The sequence below is a fragment of the Mercurialis annua genome, linkage group LG1-X, assembly GCF_937616625.2.
Source record: "Mercurialis annua linkage group LG1-X, ddMerAnnu1.2, whole genome shotgun sequence".
In the NCBI taxonomy this organism is placed as follows: Eukaryota; Viridiplantae; Streptophyta; class Magnoliopsida; order Malpighiales; family Euphorbiaceae; genus Mercurialis; species Mercurialis annua.
This window is the reverse complement of record NC_065570.1, coordinates 49,284,274-49,301,321: the sequence shown is the minus strand read 5'-3', so window position 1 is coordinate 49,301,321 and position 17,048 is coordinate 49,284,274. Positions and strand designations below refer to the sequence as shown.

At 32.6% G+C, this 17,048-nt stretch overlaps 1 protein-coding gene across 1 annotated transcript; it reads left to right on the top strand.

Annotated features, from left to right (window-relative positions):
• The first annotated feature begins 15,961 nt into the window (after positions 1 to 15,961).
• On the top strand, positions 15,962 to 16,825 carry LOC126672395 (uncharacterized). The gene has a single exon (XM_050366346.1). The coding sequence runs from the start codon at positions 15,962 to 15,964 to the stop codon at positions 16,823 to 16,825; it is 864 nt and encodes a 287-aa protein (XP_050222303.1).
• The last annotated feature ends 223 nt before the right edge of the window (positions 16,826 to 17,048 follow it).

The following is a 17,048-nucleotide window of genomic DNA, read 5'->3' as shown; positions in this document are numbered from 1 at the left end:
ATTAGTGCAGATTTATTTAATTTACGTTATGGGAATTTTAGGCTGATAGTAAAGGTAATAAATAATAAGATCCTTAAAAAATTAAATTATTTAATAAAGTTAATAATTTAATAGTTTCAAGTTAAATTTGATGGCGGAAAAGAAAATAGAAAATAGGTGATTCAACATTTTTTTAAATTGTTTCAATTATCAATCGAGCAATTTCAAATGATAGCAATTCAATAGAACATAAACATTTAATAGTTAATGATAATTATTTAACGTTTTAATTATTTTTTTCAAATCAAGATATAAGTATTACCAACACACAAGCACAAAAAACTTTTTTAATTTATAAATAGACTATAGAAGTTTTATGTAGAATAAAAATACAAAATCTAAAAATAATTTATTAAAGTTTATATGTATAACGATCATATAAATATCACTCTTGTACTATAATTTTAATTTAAATAAAAATAATTTACAATAATTAATAAAAACTAAAATAATTTTTAATAATAAAATTAGTATATAATCGATACAACGGGTCATATGAGTATCGCTCACGTGCGTAGCACGTGGCGAAAAACTAGTACTATATATAAAAGCACGGATGGGAGGAGGGACAGGCAAATTTACTAAATAACCCTTTATAATTTATAACTATTTAGAAACCTATTTAAAGACTTTATAGTCATTTAACAATTAAACAATCAATTTAATTATTAAAAAATCGAGTACTGATGTATTATTACTACTTTAATACTGCAAGAGGGACATGGCTAAATACTAAGTTCATTATCAATACAACACAAACTCTCTCTCGATTTTTCTGCAATTCTTTAATTGTTTACGTTCATGTACTATAAACTTCAAAAGCTCTACATTATAAGGAGATCAATTACCAAAATTCTACATGTCTGTTTATTATTTGCTTAATATCCTTGCAACTCTCTATTAAAAGAACACACAAGACATATTTTAAACAAAAAAGTTAAGCTTATAATAATGCATGATAAACATGACATAAATTATTGACATTCAACAATTAAACAGCCATAAACAATTTTATTTTAAACCTAAATTTATATGTGCAAGTATGTGATGATGTTGTTCTGTTAGTTTAGTTGAAGGATATGTGCCCAACTAATTTTGCCAAATGAGATGTAATATTATCGATCTGTTGGTTCATGATTCCCAGAACAGTAATCGGTAGTGACAAAGTAATTTTCTTTTATATTTTATAATTAAAAAGAAAAATTACATTTAAATTAAAAAAATAATTTTATTGATATAAAAATAAGTTACTGTGATCCTATTATTGCTCTGATAATAATGCTTCCTAATAATAACCATTACAACAATATTTTAGCTACTATTTTAATTATTTGATAAAATATAAAAATACACAATTATTCTATTAGTTTTTTTTAGATAAATGAATTATTCTATTAGTTAAGTACCATTCTTCAATATTATTTTAAATTATATAAAAATATCATGAAAGGTAAACAAATTTCAACTGCAAATTATAAATAAAAGCAATGTAATTGTTAATGGATGTAAGTGTTTCCAAGGATTTTTGAGTCGAGATTTAATTTATTAGTTTTTCATAATCTAATTAATTTAACATTATTCATCTACAAAAATAATTTAGTATCAATTATACATAAAATATATTAATATAATTATAATAAATTATAAATAAATAATATCGATATCAATTAATTTAAAAAATTAAGTATTATTTTTATTTCTAATAAAAACTCTAAATAATTTGAAATTAATCATATGAAATACGTACGTTGGTAATAAATATAATAAATCTAATTAATATATAACTTGACGAGTCAAGTTACGAGCCACGTGTGTAGCACGTAATGCGAAACTAGTATTATTAAAAAAACAATTTAAATAGAATATGTTGTATTAAAAATAAAAGAAAAACTAAAAACAAATTCTTAAGTTGAGTCTTTTGAGTAATTGATTCTGACGATCACTGAAATTTCAAATTTCATCATTTCAATCACTGATTTTTTTTATGATCATTGAACTTTTTTTTTCTTTTTTTTTTGGTATTTCTTGCCAAAAATATTTAGATATCAGCCGGAAATTAACATATGGTAACCGGATTTCATTAGTTTTACTTTGAAAATTTATCACACGTATAAAATTTTACTTTTAAAAGAAGTTTTTAGGTGAAAAAAATTCCAGCTGCCACCTAAGTATTTTTAGCCAGAAAAAATTTAAGTGGAAATTTGCCCCTTCAACTTGTAAGCAATGGGCAGTTAACACATCAATTAATTTTGTGGATAAATTAGTCACGAACTTGTTGATTATGGGTAATTAACCCCATTTTGACAATTTGCCCTCTCAATTTGTAAGCTAATTGTTTCTTAAATTGGCAATTTACCTCCTAAACTTGTAAACTAATTTGTCAAATGGGGTTAATTGCTCATAATTACCAAGTTCAAGACTAATTTTCCCATAAATATATATTAATTGCCCATAGCTTACAAGTTGAGGGGGCAAATTGCCATTTAAATCGGCCAGAAATATCAAAATGAAAAACAATGAAAGTTCAGTGATCAAAAAGAAAAAAAAATAGTACAGTGACTGAAATGAAAAAAATTGAAATTTCAGTAATCTTCATAAAAATTCGTCCTCGAATTTTCATATACTTCTTATTCTTTTATAACTCCATCCTTATTCACTTACAATCGTTGTTCCACTTCTTTCATCTTTATTATCTGTTGGACCAAGTCCCATTTGAACCCTAATTTTGAGTTTGACAATCAATTTAAAGAGTCTAATCATGTTTATTAGTATGAAGGAACATATAGAAACCATCACGGGTCGAATCGGAGCTTTCTAGCGAGAATCGAAAAATTGGATATCCTTGAGAAACAGAAGCATTTCGTGCCCGCTACCCTGAGGTAGTCGCGGGCGCGACTCAAGAGTCGCAAGCGCGACCATGTATCTTCACGGACGCGACATTCCAACGTTCTTACCCTTCGTTTCTTAAGACATGTTGCGGGCGCGACATTTAGTCCTCGCGGGCGCGATCAATATATCTGTTACATTCTCTCAACGGTCATATTTGAATACCCCTATGATGAGGTACCATGTGGCACCTGCCAACCAGATTTTCAGAACAACAGAAGAGTCGCGGGCGCGACCATGGGGAGTAGCGGGCGCGGCCATAGCTTTTTCAGCAAAAAGTTTTGTTTTATTCTAGAGGTTTCAAGGGAAGATTGTTGGGGTTATAAATACCCATTGTCTACCTCATTAATTAGGTTAGACACTTTATCAACAACCAAAGATTACAAGCATTCAATTCCTTATTTCCAAAACATTTATTGTGCATCAATTTACATTGATTGCTTTCCTTTCTTGTTGTTGATTATCAATTGTTTGATTAATCATTAAGTGTTTGTAGGTTTGTGATTAGCCTTGAAAAATCACTTTGTAAGTTTGAGATTAGCTTTAGAAAATCTCTTTTTTGTATTAGTTTGTGTTAAGCTTTAAAACACATATTAGTGAATTATCAAAATCTCAATCTTTGATTGAGTAGTGGAGTAGGATCGACTTGTGATCTAAACCACTCTAAATCCCTTGTGTCAATCTCTATCTCTTAATCTCTTCTTAATTTTTAATAACCTTATTCACCCCCCCCCCCCCCATAAGGTAGCATTTGGGATTTCACTATCTCATCTATAGCTTGTCGTAGCTCGGACGTATATCTCAATCCTACACAAGTTGTAGTCTGCTTAACTACAACTAACTGTGTACTTCATAGTTGCAACCATGTTCTTCAACTTCGACTCTTGTACGCTTCTGTTACTTCCTCGAGAATCACTTACTACTTCATCTCGAGTATTTACTGTTGTTACAGAGTTCTGGTCTAGGTATACTTATGATAAAACAAATTTGTTTAAAACATTTCAATCATGTACGCGCGTACTTTCAAAACAATTTGTTTAAAACTCATTTCTTTAAACATCCGCATAATTGTGCATAGGGTGATGATACCTCTCATCCCCAAAGAGTTGTCACAACCTATCATTTTCTATGAATGATGCATGTTCTACTAATGCGTGTATTCATACACATGCAGTGATGCATTCCCTATGAATGTCATGACATGTATACTCATTTATATTATGTCTAAGCACAATTATGCGTTTAAAATCATTTAAATGAATGACCATAATAGGTCATATCATTCAGTTTCGTAAGTTTCTTTCGGATCTTAAACTCTGTAAACAGTAAGAATTCCTCATGTTACTTCACTTCTTTGCATCCGTACTTCTTCCGCAAATAGCCCTCGTACTACCGTCGAATGACTTTGACAGTACTTCCCTTTAGCTCATGCTTGATATTCAAGCATCGGTATCGAATCGTCTAAAGCACAAGCACAAAACTAATCATATATGCTAATGCTTCTAATCGCATTTTATCGATCATACACAGATAACAGACTCACTTCCTATAGAGGAGAGTTGAAAGTTTCGAAACAAACGAGGACATATCAATGACATGACTCGAATCCTATTGCTACAGTAGTTCATAGTTCAACTTAGTGAACTCGACAATCCTAGGATCACATAGCACATAACAAATACAGGCAATGACCTAGGAAACTAAACCATTGCTCTGATACCAACTTTGTCACGACCTGAAATTTTGAGCCAAAACTGGCGCTAGGGAATGGGAGTAGTAGCTCCAAAACCCGTAGCAAGCCTAAAACCACTATAAACGTTTCCCGATCAAATCAAATAGCAATCATGAAAAACGTTTTCAGAAAAGCTTTTAAAATGATTTGCTTGCAAACATCTATTCACATTCTGAAAACGATACATAGAAACTAGGGTCTTACAATGCTGTCACGACCCAAATTATTGAGCCGAGACCGGCGCTAGGGAATGGGAGCGGTAGCTCCGAAACCCGTAACAAGCCTAAAACTACTAAAAAAATTTCAAATAAAAACATAATATCATATATAAAACGTTTTCATAAAACTGTTTTAGATAATACAATTATAGATATTAAAATATTATATCAGAGTTTACATTCAAAATAAACTGTTTGAAATCAAGTCACAAATCTTATACTGACACCTACTAACTAGTGCAGCTCTAGGAACTCATACTCTATGCAAGTCAATCGACTTCTGGCACAACGAAGACGGTTTGTCTGATCTGACTTTGACTACCTAAAAAACATCAGAGTGAGGGGGTCAATATTTTGGGAAATACTGAGTGAGTATGCGAATTACTAATGGTATTATAAAAATATAACATTGCATACTCAAACATATATAACTCAATACATGGTATAAGCAAACAGCACAACATTCTCAAGTAATAGATCCGAGCGAAACCCTAATCTTATACTCCAGACTCGACTTATTTATATCACATCGTATTCATTTCGAATCATCTTAATCTGAGTGATCCGGTCCCGAGATAGTTCAACCGAGTTCAACCGTGACCACGTGGCATAGTCCCATGATAGTTCAACCGAGTTCAACTCATGTCACTGCTTAATCCCAAGTTGTGGGTCCTGAGATAGTTCGACCGAGTTCAAGCCACTAGATACGGGTCCCGAGATAGTTCCACCGAGTTCAACCTTGTATCTATGTTTCATATGTCCAACTTTCATATTCATATCATATGTACTCGTAATTTCAAGGACAATCTACACACGCTAGACTTACTCAAGTACTGGTGATCACAAAGCCTATTGACACCCAATAGGTAGTTAGTTTCTTCGGATCGCGTACTGGATTCATGTATTCAAAGCAATGAATAAAACATCATTCATATAATCAAATCAATCAAACATAACAATATCTTATACGAGCAAGTCATTTAAATGCGATGTATTTGACAATAGTAATTGTAATATAAGAAATTAGCTTTTATAATAATACGCAAAAGTAAATTGCAACTCACAGAAACTGCTATCCAAAACTGCACTATCTCAATTCCACGAACGTAAGTTCCATGCGTCGTTTGATCCATTAGCTACTCCATCTCGTCGGTCTAGCAGCTCGCGATACATCCATTTCCTATTCAAATCATACGTACGTTTATTTCATAAACATAAACTTAGTATTAAAACCCTAAGTTATAAACTTAGGTTAACACAATCGTATTCCAAATACGACTCTTAACTTTGATAATCTCTTAATCACATTTCTATTTTAAAAATGTCCTAGTGTACGTTTTGAAATTCAATCGAATCACGATTGATTACACGACTTGAAATTGTCTGAAATCAAGTTTTCGCGTCGCGTCAGGGCCCCGAAAAGCCCGCATCGAAGATTCCCTTCGGTGAAGGACTGCACGATCGTGCAGTACGCTGCACGATCGTGCAGTTGCTGGGACAAAGACAAATTATACATATTTATCGCTCGTAATTTGAGCATAAAAAGGTTAGTAAATGCTGAGTTCATTTTTAAAGAAAACTGACATAAACAAACCCTTGAAGCTTTTAGTGGTGGAAGACAAGAAATTGGTTAATCAACTGAAGTTTATTTGTGCGTTTTTTCTGTCATTTTTGGGATTTGTTTTGGCCAGTAATAATGAGCCTTTGTTCAATTTTTTTTTGGTTTCTTGGTTTGTGTTGTATCTACGTTTTGAAATTCAATCGAATCACGATTGATTACGCGACTTGAAATTGTCTGAAATCAAGTTTCCGCGTCGCGTCAGGGCCCCGAAAATCCCACATCGAAGATTCCTTTCGCTGAAGGGCTGCACGTTCGTGCAGTACGCTGCACGATCGTGCAGTTGCTGTGCTGCACGATCGTGCAGTCTGCTGGGACAAAGAAAAATTATAGATATTTATTGCTCGTAATTTGAGCATAAAAAGGTTAGTAAATGCTGAGTTCATTTTTAAAGAAAACTGACATAAACAAACCCTTGAAGCTTTTAGTGGTGGAAAACAAGAAATTGGTTAATCAACTGAAGTTTATTTGTGCATTTTTCTGTCATTTTAGGGATTTATTTTGGCCAGTAATAATGAGCCTTTGTTCAATTTATTTGCTTTCTTGGTTTGTGTTGTATCTACTGCTAGCTTTGAAATATGTTGTTCAAAGAATTATATTGACATCGGAATTTGAAAAATTGTATTCCATAAATTTATTGATTTTTATGGCAAATATGGCTGCTTTGATTTGGTTACCATTTATTACATATGAGCGAGTGTAGCTGCAATAATTATTAAGAAAATAAAGTTAGATCTTTTTATTCCATTTGATTGTGAATGCTATTCTGGTTTATTTGTTGCATTTGACAAAATGCTGAGTTTATTTTTAAATTGATTATAAATTTATAATTAATTTATTGATAATTTAAATTATAAAAATTAAATTTATAAAGTGAATTTAATGTAAATTTAATGTGAACTCAATGTGAACTAAATATGAACTGAATGTGAACTAAATATAAACTCTAAGTAAACTTAGTATAAATTCAATGTAAACTTAATGTCAACTTAATTTAAATCAATTTATTATCATTTTATAATATTAAAATAATTTATATAGTGACAAATAAACTAATTATAAGATGAAAATAACTATCTAAAGTTTTATTGGATTTGAACTGAAAGTGAATTTAAAATAAACTAGAAGTGAACTTAATATAGGCGTAATGTGAACTCAATATGAACCATTTATCAACCTAATATCAATCTAATATCAATTGGAATAAAATTTATTTTGCAGCTTTTTACAATTTTAACTTACATTTATATATATATATAGATTTTGAGATACAGTCTATTATAAAAATTGAATAAATTTTTTAATTGACATGTATTTGATAATCTATAAAACCGAAAATCAACCTGATGTGAACCTATATAAACTGAATATCTCTTTTTAAGTGAAATATATTTTACAGAATATAAAAAAGAAAATCAACCTGATATGAACCGGATATAAACCTATATCAACTGAACTAGCTTAATTCAATTTTAAATAAAATTTGTTTTACTGCTCTTTACAATCTTAAATGACATTTTATATAGAGACAATTTTGAAATTCAGTGTAAAATACAAATTGAATATCTCTTTTAAGTGTATTGTATTTGACAATCTATAAAATCAAAAATCCACCAGATGTTAATTTGATGTGAACCTATATCAACTGAACTACCTTAATTCATTTTTTTCTTATAAAATTTGTCTTATTTCTCTTTACAATCTAAACTGACATTTTACACAGATAAAATTTTGAGATTTAGCGTAATATACAAATTCAATATATTTTTTTAAATGAAATATATTTGATAGTTTATAAAACCGAAAATCCTAATATGAACTTATATCAACTGAATTATCTTAACTTATTTTTTTATAAAAATTGTCTTACTGCTCTTTACAATCTTACCTGATATTTTATGTATAGAGAATTTTGAGATTTAGTCTATTATAAAAATTTAATAACTGTTTTTAATGTAATTGATAATCTATAAAACTGAAAAGTAACGTGATATGAATCATTTGTGAACCTGAAATAACATCACATACTGAACTTTTTGGTATAATTTTCTATGAACATATATGATTCCAACTTCTGATTTCATAATTTATATTAATAAAATTAATTTATTATTCAACAACATACACCATCAAACAAATAGCCATCAAATCACAAAAAACAAAAGAGCTAAAATAACCATTAAAAAACTTCGATTGATTATATAAAATACCAACCACCTAAAAAAAAAAAAATTGCAGAAACGTGAAAAAGTTACAGGTAACAGAGACTTGAGGAGCACTCGGAACAATGTCTAATTTTTCAAGTCTAATTCTTTACCTCTTCAAACTCAAACTTCCACCAACTAAACCACCACCACCACATTAATATGCATCATCGTCTTTTTCTAATTCTCCTCATTTTTATCACCATAACCAATGCAATTATCATTCAAAAACTCAAAAAAGCTCCACAGTTTTACAATTCTACTATCCATATGGCTATAACCTTTAATTTTTCTAATCTGAGAGGAATCAAATCAATGGCATTATTTTCTACATCATTATTTTTGTAAAAAATAAAACCAAATTAATGCCAACCACCTCCAAAAAAGTTAGATTTTTTTAATTTTATATCACCACTGCAATTTAACTTCTCAGATTTCAATTTCATCAAATTCCACCAATTTACTCATCTGTTCTTATCTTTCTCATGAATCATTTGATAAACCACAATTTCCATGACCAAACACAGTTTTCTTTTTTTTATGATGTCCTATATAATCAAGACAAACTGAGGAGATGGGAGCTGAGAAATTACTCAAAGAGAAGAGTCTCCATTTCCCTAAGTTGCAACCGAAGTCCGGCAACCATTCGATGGTGGATACAGATCTAATTAGAGTAGGTGAAACTATCCAAAGAGAAACAGACCTTCGTAAAATTGTCAACAGATCTCCGCCGGACTGCTGCTATAATTCCGCTTAAGTCTGCCATCATCCTTGCCGTTGTCTCTTCCGCCTTGTCGATGACTCTGCTGGCAGTGCTTTGACAGTTGCGTTGTATGCCATTCCTACGGGTTTAAAAGAAAAAACAGGGGCACATATGTTCTATTCAATATAAAACAAACATATTTTTGGATTATAAGGAAATTATAAAAACTTTTCTAATTTTTTGAGAGATTACTGTCAAAATAAAAAGTCTGAGGTAAAAGCATTAGATAGGACCATTTTTAGGGGATTTGTGTAGATTACTTCTATTACTTCCCCTATTGTTTTAGGCCTCTTTGTTGTTTATTGAATTCCAAACTTTTAGCCTGTTCTTTCGTGCGCATATGATGAAACCTACAATGCATTTCTAGTAAAAGCCCATAGCCATAAAGAGCCCACTTCTTAGCCAAAAACCTGCACAAATACTTTATCAGTTTGAAAGATTTTGGAATCTTTACATGTTTACTTCTATTAATATATAAATAAATTTTTTTTTCTACTTTTTCTGTTTCCTGCTCTATATTTTCCCTCCAGATCAAAAAAGAGGGTCAACTTGATATTTTAACCAATAAAATGGGTCAGATTTGTGTCTTTTTTTTTGCCAAATAATTTACTTGTTAGCGGGGTTAGCGAGAGTTAGTTGTGATTATAAACAATCCTATTTAAATCAGCTCACTGGCTGCTGAGGCCTGAGTCGAACCCAGGATCTCAGAAGGATGTCCTAGGAGCTTTACCAATCAGGCCAAAGCTCCCAGACGGTCAGATTTGTATTTAATCATTCAACTAAAACATGATCAAAATAGTATTTTAATCAATAGAAAACAAGATGAATATTTTTTTCATTTAATTAAAACATGAACAAAATAATATATTAACCGGTAAGAAATAGTGTCAAATAGGTATTTTTACCAACTTAACTAATAAGTTGTTATGAAATTTAGAGAAAATGAGAATGAAATTTGTTTAAATTGGTCTCTACTTTTGCAAATTTATTATAAACTTGTATAAAACTCAACTTAAAGTGATTATAAAAAAAAAATGAGCATGGTCTACTTTTTTAATTGGTCTGTATTTTTAAAAATTTATTATAAAACTAGCATGAGCTTCAACTTAAAATGATTTTGAATTCTTACAAAATTTGTTAACTTTTTTTTATAGTGAGAAACTCTTATGAAACTAGTATAATTTTTTTTAAAAAAATAACTCATTTAACAATTATTGTTCCATTAGTTATAAAATATAACCATATTTGTGAGTATATTTCATAATGTGTTCACTAAGTAAAAAAAAGGCTTAATGGCAAAAAAAATCCAAACCTTTGCAACTTGTTGTAATTTAAACCAAATCTTTTAATGTTTGTAATAATAGTCAAATTGAATATATATTTTTTACAATAATAGCTAAATTGCACATTATGTGAAATTTTTTGAGTTTTTTGCCACTTTTGTGACTTTTAATATATTATTATACATCAAAAAAAAAGCCTAATATCTTAATTGAAAACAACAAGTTTGGCCACCAATTTGACTATTATTGTAATAAAAAAATAACATTTTGACTATTATTATAAAAATTAAAAAGTTTAGTTTAAATTGAAACAAATAGTAAAGATTTAGTTTTTTTTTTACTATTAGACCAAAAAAAATGTGTTTTCATTTCATAAAATTTTCATAGCATTAGAATAAATGGTGATATGTGACTGTTATTTTCTTAAATAAGAAACGTGTTGTCACGACCCATTTTCATGAATCGTGACCGGCGCTAGGGTATGGGTATGGTTGTACCAAAACCCGTAGCAAGCCTTGCGGATAACAACTTAGATACATTTAAAACAAAGTACCTGCAGAAAATCACATGCTCGGGGGCAACCGAGACTTCAGCCTAATCTAGCAGTACAGATAAACAGCATATATTTAAAGTACGCTTAATCTCAAATAAACTCCAACATGGCAATATAATATAAATGCCATAACACTGTAATCATGCCACAAGCGATAAGTAATAGTTGGACCAATCCAACAACAATAGTCTAAAATATAAACGTAAGACTAAGACATGAATAATATGAAACTACTACTGCGGTCTAAGAGTTTAAAATAGTTCGACACTTTATTTCTGAAATAAATAAAGAACCTCCGAGAATGAAGAAACGGAGATCGACCAAAGCTCAAATCATAATCCTGAAAAATTTGGGAAAACAACGGGGTCAGATTTACTGAGTAGAGTTTATATAACCATTTACATTTATTAAGTTAAAAACCTTTAAAACGTTTAATAAAACATTTTCATTATGGATTATCAATGAAACCCTAAACCACAATTCTAAATCCATTGTCGTGTCGGTGAGACGTATCTCAATAACCGATCCCCAACTATCACTTAATAAATAGTGAGCCCAGGAGACGTATCTTCCACCGGTGCCCTCACTAAGGTGAGACGTATTTCAAACCTACCTCAATACCATAATCATTACCGGTGCGCACGCAGTCCCGATGATGCCCATCGAGTAGCACGTTCCAAATCAAATCCACAATGCGGGAAAACAGTTCGAAAGCTGTTTATACATATATATACATACAAAATATAATAGTTGCTTAATAAAGAGGTAAATAGAGATATAAACTCACTGCTTGCTAAATCCACGTGATCCTGACAAGCAATCTAACTCTGGTTCGCCTCTGAAGTACGAACAGTCGACGGGTCTAAATAAAATATTAAAATCATAATTAAAATCAGACCATAACTCTAAAGAGTACTAGACACCACATAGGACTAGCACAATGCAAAACCAAGTCACATTTAATAAACACTTATATTAAATGCATTCCAAAATATAACCCAAGTTATAAGGTACAAATCATATAATCACATTTAAAATGGTACATAAATTAATTTAAATAAATCCGAGTTAAAATCCATATTAGTGAGTCAGCCGAGTTATTAAAAACTACCAAGCTTCTTCCCACTTGTTGGGCGACCACAGTCTAACCCAAACCAAAACTGTATTAAATTATAAACCCGAGTTAATAAATTAAAATACTTGATAAAGCATTATCTATATTAAAATAGAATTTAATATCTTATAAATTCAAGTAACCCAAGTTACAAACAAAACTCAAATATTTTAAGTCAATAAAAGTTTAGGGACTAAACTGTACTTTAGCCAAATAGGGACTAAACTGTACTTTAGCCAACTAAGGACTAAATGATACTCTAGTCAAATATAAAATCAAATAAATTTCCATTCTTAATTTACTAAATAATAACTCAATTAGAAGTCCAAGAGTTATAACTTTGCTAAAAAAAATAGCTTTAGAAACTTTTAGGGACTAAATCGCCAATTAGCCAAAATAGACATTTCAATTAAAATTACCTATAATTACCCGAGTAATTATATTAATTTAAGTTATAACAATTACGTATATAAATTTTGTAATTAAAATCAAGTTATTATCGAAACCAAAAGAAATTAACTTAAGGGATTTATTTGATTTAGGCAAAACAATTGAGTGATCAAATAAGCTTTTTCACCATCTTCTCCCTTTCAATTCAAAAGAAACCCGCCATACATAACCCTTTCAAATAACCTCCATTATTAAGCTACTGCCAAGCTTTAAAATCAAGAATTCAACTCTAAAAACTAAACCAAATACTCAAGACTACAATCAATCCATATCATTAATCATAATCTAATAATAACTCAACTCACAAACCATTGTAACAGTGACGAAGAACGAAGAAATACGTTCGTGGAGCCGAGATTGAATATCATAAACGCAAAACCGAAACAAACGTTTAGATTAAATAACAACTAACATGCCGGGCTATTCTTGATCATTGACATGACAAAATCATAACCAAACAAAGCAAATCCAATTGGCAGTAACTCAAAACATCAAGAAACAGAAACATACACGTACATATACGATGAAACGGCGGCGACCATATCGCATAGAATTACGTACCGTTTTGGCTAAAACAAGGATGGGAATTGAAGAGGCGTGTGTCTATAATCTTATCGACGAAACGGAACTGGATTCGACCAAGAAACGAAGGAGAACGAATCAAAATACGGAAAGCCGTTCAAAAGCAAAATCTGAAATTCAATACAAACTTACCCAAGATTTTTCTGAAACTTCAGAGCGATCAAGAACAGTGATTTCTCGGCGAAAGGATAAACAGAAGACGGCTAGGGTTTGTATGCAGCGTGATCTAGGTTTTTCATTTAGAAAACGACTTAAAAAAACGAGTGGAAACGGGCCGTAACTGAGTTCGAAAAGGGCTTGGTGGAAGGATCTTATGGGTTTAATGGTTCTCGAACGAGAACAGCCCTCTTGGGCTTGGTTCTCGTTCGAGAACCACCTGGTCTCAAACGAGACCAGGCCCTGAAACTGATTCTCGTTCGAGAATCCAATTTTCTCGAACGGGAATCAGTTAAACTTTCTTTTTTTTTTATTTTGATTTTTAAAAATTAAATGGTTGAACCACCACATCAACCCATCACAAACCAACTCGAACCGGACCATTAACTTCAAATTTTTAATTCATAACGATCGGAAAAGTTGTCGGAAAAACGCTAAAAATTTACGGGGTATTACACGTGTATAATGAGATATTTGTATAAAAAAATTGTAAGTGTAAATGTAATATAACAAAAGATTTCTAATATATTGGATATGTGTTTCATAATCTTATTATATATTTTTCTCATAATGTCTTCATAATTATTGCATCAAAAATATATGTTTTAAATATTTTTGTTTCTTAACAGAAAAATATTAGTAACATCAATGATCCTTTGAGAATATACGAAGTACATAAGGTGAAAAAATATTGTGTTTCATGACCTTATTATAACTTTTCATAAATATTTCATTAAGAGAACATGTATGATAATGTATTTATATAAATTTATTTTTATAAGTTTTTGCAGGGCCGGTTTTAGTAGAAATGAGACCCTAAGTGATTTTGTTTTTCTAAACTTATAAAATATCTATGTCTGTCACAATTTTAGATATGTCTTTTTCCTAGGGTTTTCCCTGTGGACTCTCTATGGCTAAACTAGGGTTTTCCCTATTCTAGCTCAATTTTTACCTTTCCTCTGTGGATTTTTTTCGTTGTGATCGATTTTTACCTGTCCTTTGTGAGATTTTATTAGTGGTGGTTGTGGTCGGTGCTGTTTCCATATAGCCACAGCCATGGAGAACGAACTGGAATGTTTGTGGAAAAACTTTTCACTAACAGAAGGGGAACAAGACGTGGTAGAGGTTGGAGGCGCAGAAATACATAGTGATCCTGATGAGAAGTTTAAACGGTGTGTGGTGGGGCGAATGTTAGCAGGCAAACCGTTTAATATAAAAGCTTTACACAGTGCAATGACCAGTGCATGGAGACTTAACAATGGGTTTGATATTTCTGACGTGGGAAAGGGGATCTTCCTGTGTGAATTTAAGAATGTTCGAGATAAGGGGAAAGTGTTGCGAGAGGCTCCCTGGCACTATGACAGACAATTAATTATTCTCGCTGAGGTTAAAGGGGATGAACAACTTTCTGATATAGTTTTACAATTCTCTCTGTTCTGGATTCGGTTGTGTAATGTTCCCTTAAACTGCAGGGATAAAAAGAGTATAAGCAGTATTGCAGGGAGAGCGGGGGAGATTGTGGAGATTAAAGAGGAGGACCTGTTGTGTCTGGGTAAATATATTAGGGTTAGGGTTTTAATAGATATTACCCTACCTCTAAAGCGGGGCACTTTCATTCGTAATTCAAAAGGGGAGAAAGTCTGGGTTTATTTCCGCTTCGAACGCTTACCGAACTTCTGCTATTGGTGTGGGATATTAGGGCACGTACATGATGATAATGAATCCTTACCAGAGACAGTAGAGGAAAAGAATTGGCCATATTGCCCAGCACTTCGCGCTTCGCCTTTTCGCAGAGGTGTTGTCTCCCAACTGTCCAAGGTTAGTACTATGGACGAGAATGCTGAAGACCAGGGAAAGGAGAAGGCTACAGAGACGAGACGGAAGTTAGTTATGGATGAAGAGGAAAACATAAATGCTTTGGTCCGTGGGGTTCAACAACTACCTCTTATTAATCCAGAGGTCCAGGGGACGGATACTTTGATGGACACAACTGAATGTGCACTCCAGCATAATGGCTCCCATATGAGCAAAGATTGGGCTAAAGAGCAGCTCTTATTCTCTGTTGGGACGACTGGGGTAGAAGTGAATTTAAAGAAACCAGCTACTGCGAAGAAGAGTGGAGGCCGCCTAAAGGCAGTATCCCGGAAAGTGCAGTCCAGCAGCGATCATGTTTCGGATCCAGATCAGCTGCTAGTTAAGGGTCCGAAAAGGAAGCTTTCTGCCCAGCTGCAATTGCAAGATGAAACTATGGAGGATGTTGTGATGCTCGATCTTTGCACTAAGAAACCAAGGTTTTCCAATGCTGGACTTGATCAGAATTCTCTTGAAACGACGGAGACTGTGGATCAGTCTCGCCGAGAGCTATGAAAACCTTTAGCTGGAACCTCCAAGGGATGGGGAATCCTTGGACGGTTCGTGCTCTGAAGCATTATGTCAGAGCTAATGATCCCGATATTATTTTTTTAATGGAGTCTCGTCTTTATCTTTTTGAATTAAGTTTTTTCAAGTTTTCTTTCTCTTGTTATAATTATTTTGTGGTTGACGCTAGAGGCCGAAGCGGAGGGCTGATATTAATGTGGAAAAAAGATGTGGATATTAACATAGCTAGTTACTCCCAAAATCATATAGATTTTGAGTATAACTGTTTGAATGATGGTCTGAAATGGCGTGGTACAGGGGTTTATGGCTGGCCTGAAGCGGGATCCAGAGGGCTTACTTGGGACTTGATGAGAAGACTTTGTGGTGGGTCCTCGTTGCCTTGGCTTGTTTTCGGTGATTTTAATGAGATTTTGTTCAGTCGTGAAAAAGAAGGAGGGAGGCCGAAGCAAAACTATCTGATGGAGTCCTTTCGTCAAGCTTTAGATGATTGCGCGTTGCGAGATTTGGGCTGGACAGGTTTTCAGTTTACATGGGATAATGGCCGGCGGGATTCGAATAATATTAGAGAGCGACTTGACAGATTTTTAGCTTCGGTGAGCTGGTCTCTTCTTTTCCCATCGACTACTGTTTCTCACCTAAGTCGTATTGCCTCAGATCATAATCTGATTCTGCTGTGTTTCGAAACTAACGGTGGGGTTGAAGTACACGCTGCTCATGGGGATTCTCAGCGTATTTTCAGATTTGAGGCTATATGGGTTAAACATCCTGGTTGTGTTGATGTTGTGGGAGAGTTGGGGCGGGTTTCAGCTGAGTTCAGTCACGGACAAAATAGCTTTCTGCGCTGCTAAGTTGCAAGGATGGAATTCTCTAACCTTTGGCAACTTATACAAGCAAAAAAAGAAGCTGACCAAACGGCTAGATTTTTTGCATCAATCCCCTAACTCGAACTCTATAGCGAATCAAAGGTGGGCGGTTCAAGCTGAGTTGAATGAGGTTCTAAGAGCTGAAGAGGTAATGTGGCGTCAGAGATCGAGAGCTGTCTGGCTTGCAGAGGGTGATAGAAACACAAAA

Excerpts from the sequence above, each read along its gene's own strand:
- LOC126672395 (XM_050366346.1), top strand. The coding sequence starts at position 15,962 with ATGAAAACCTTTAGCTGGAACCTCCAAGGGATGGGGAATCCTTGGACG.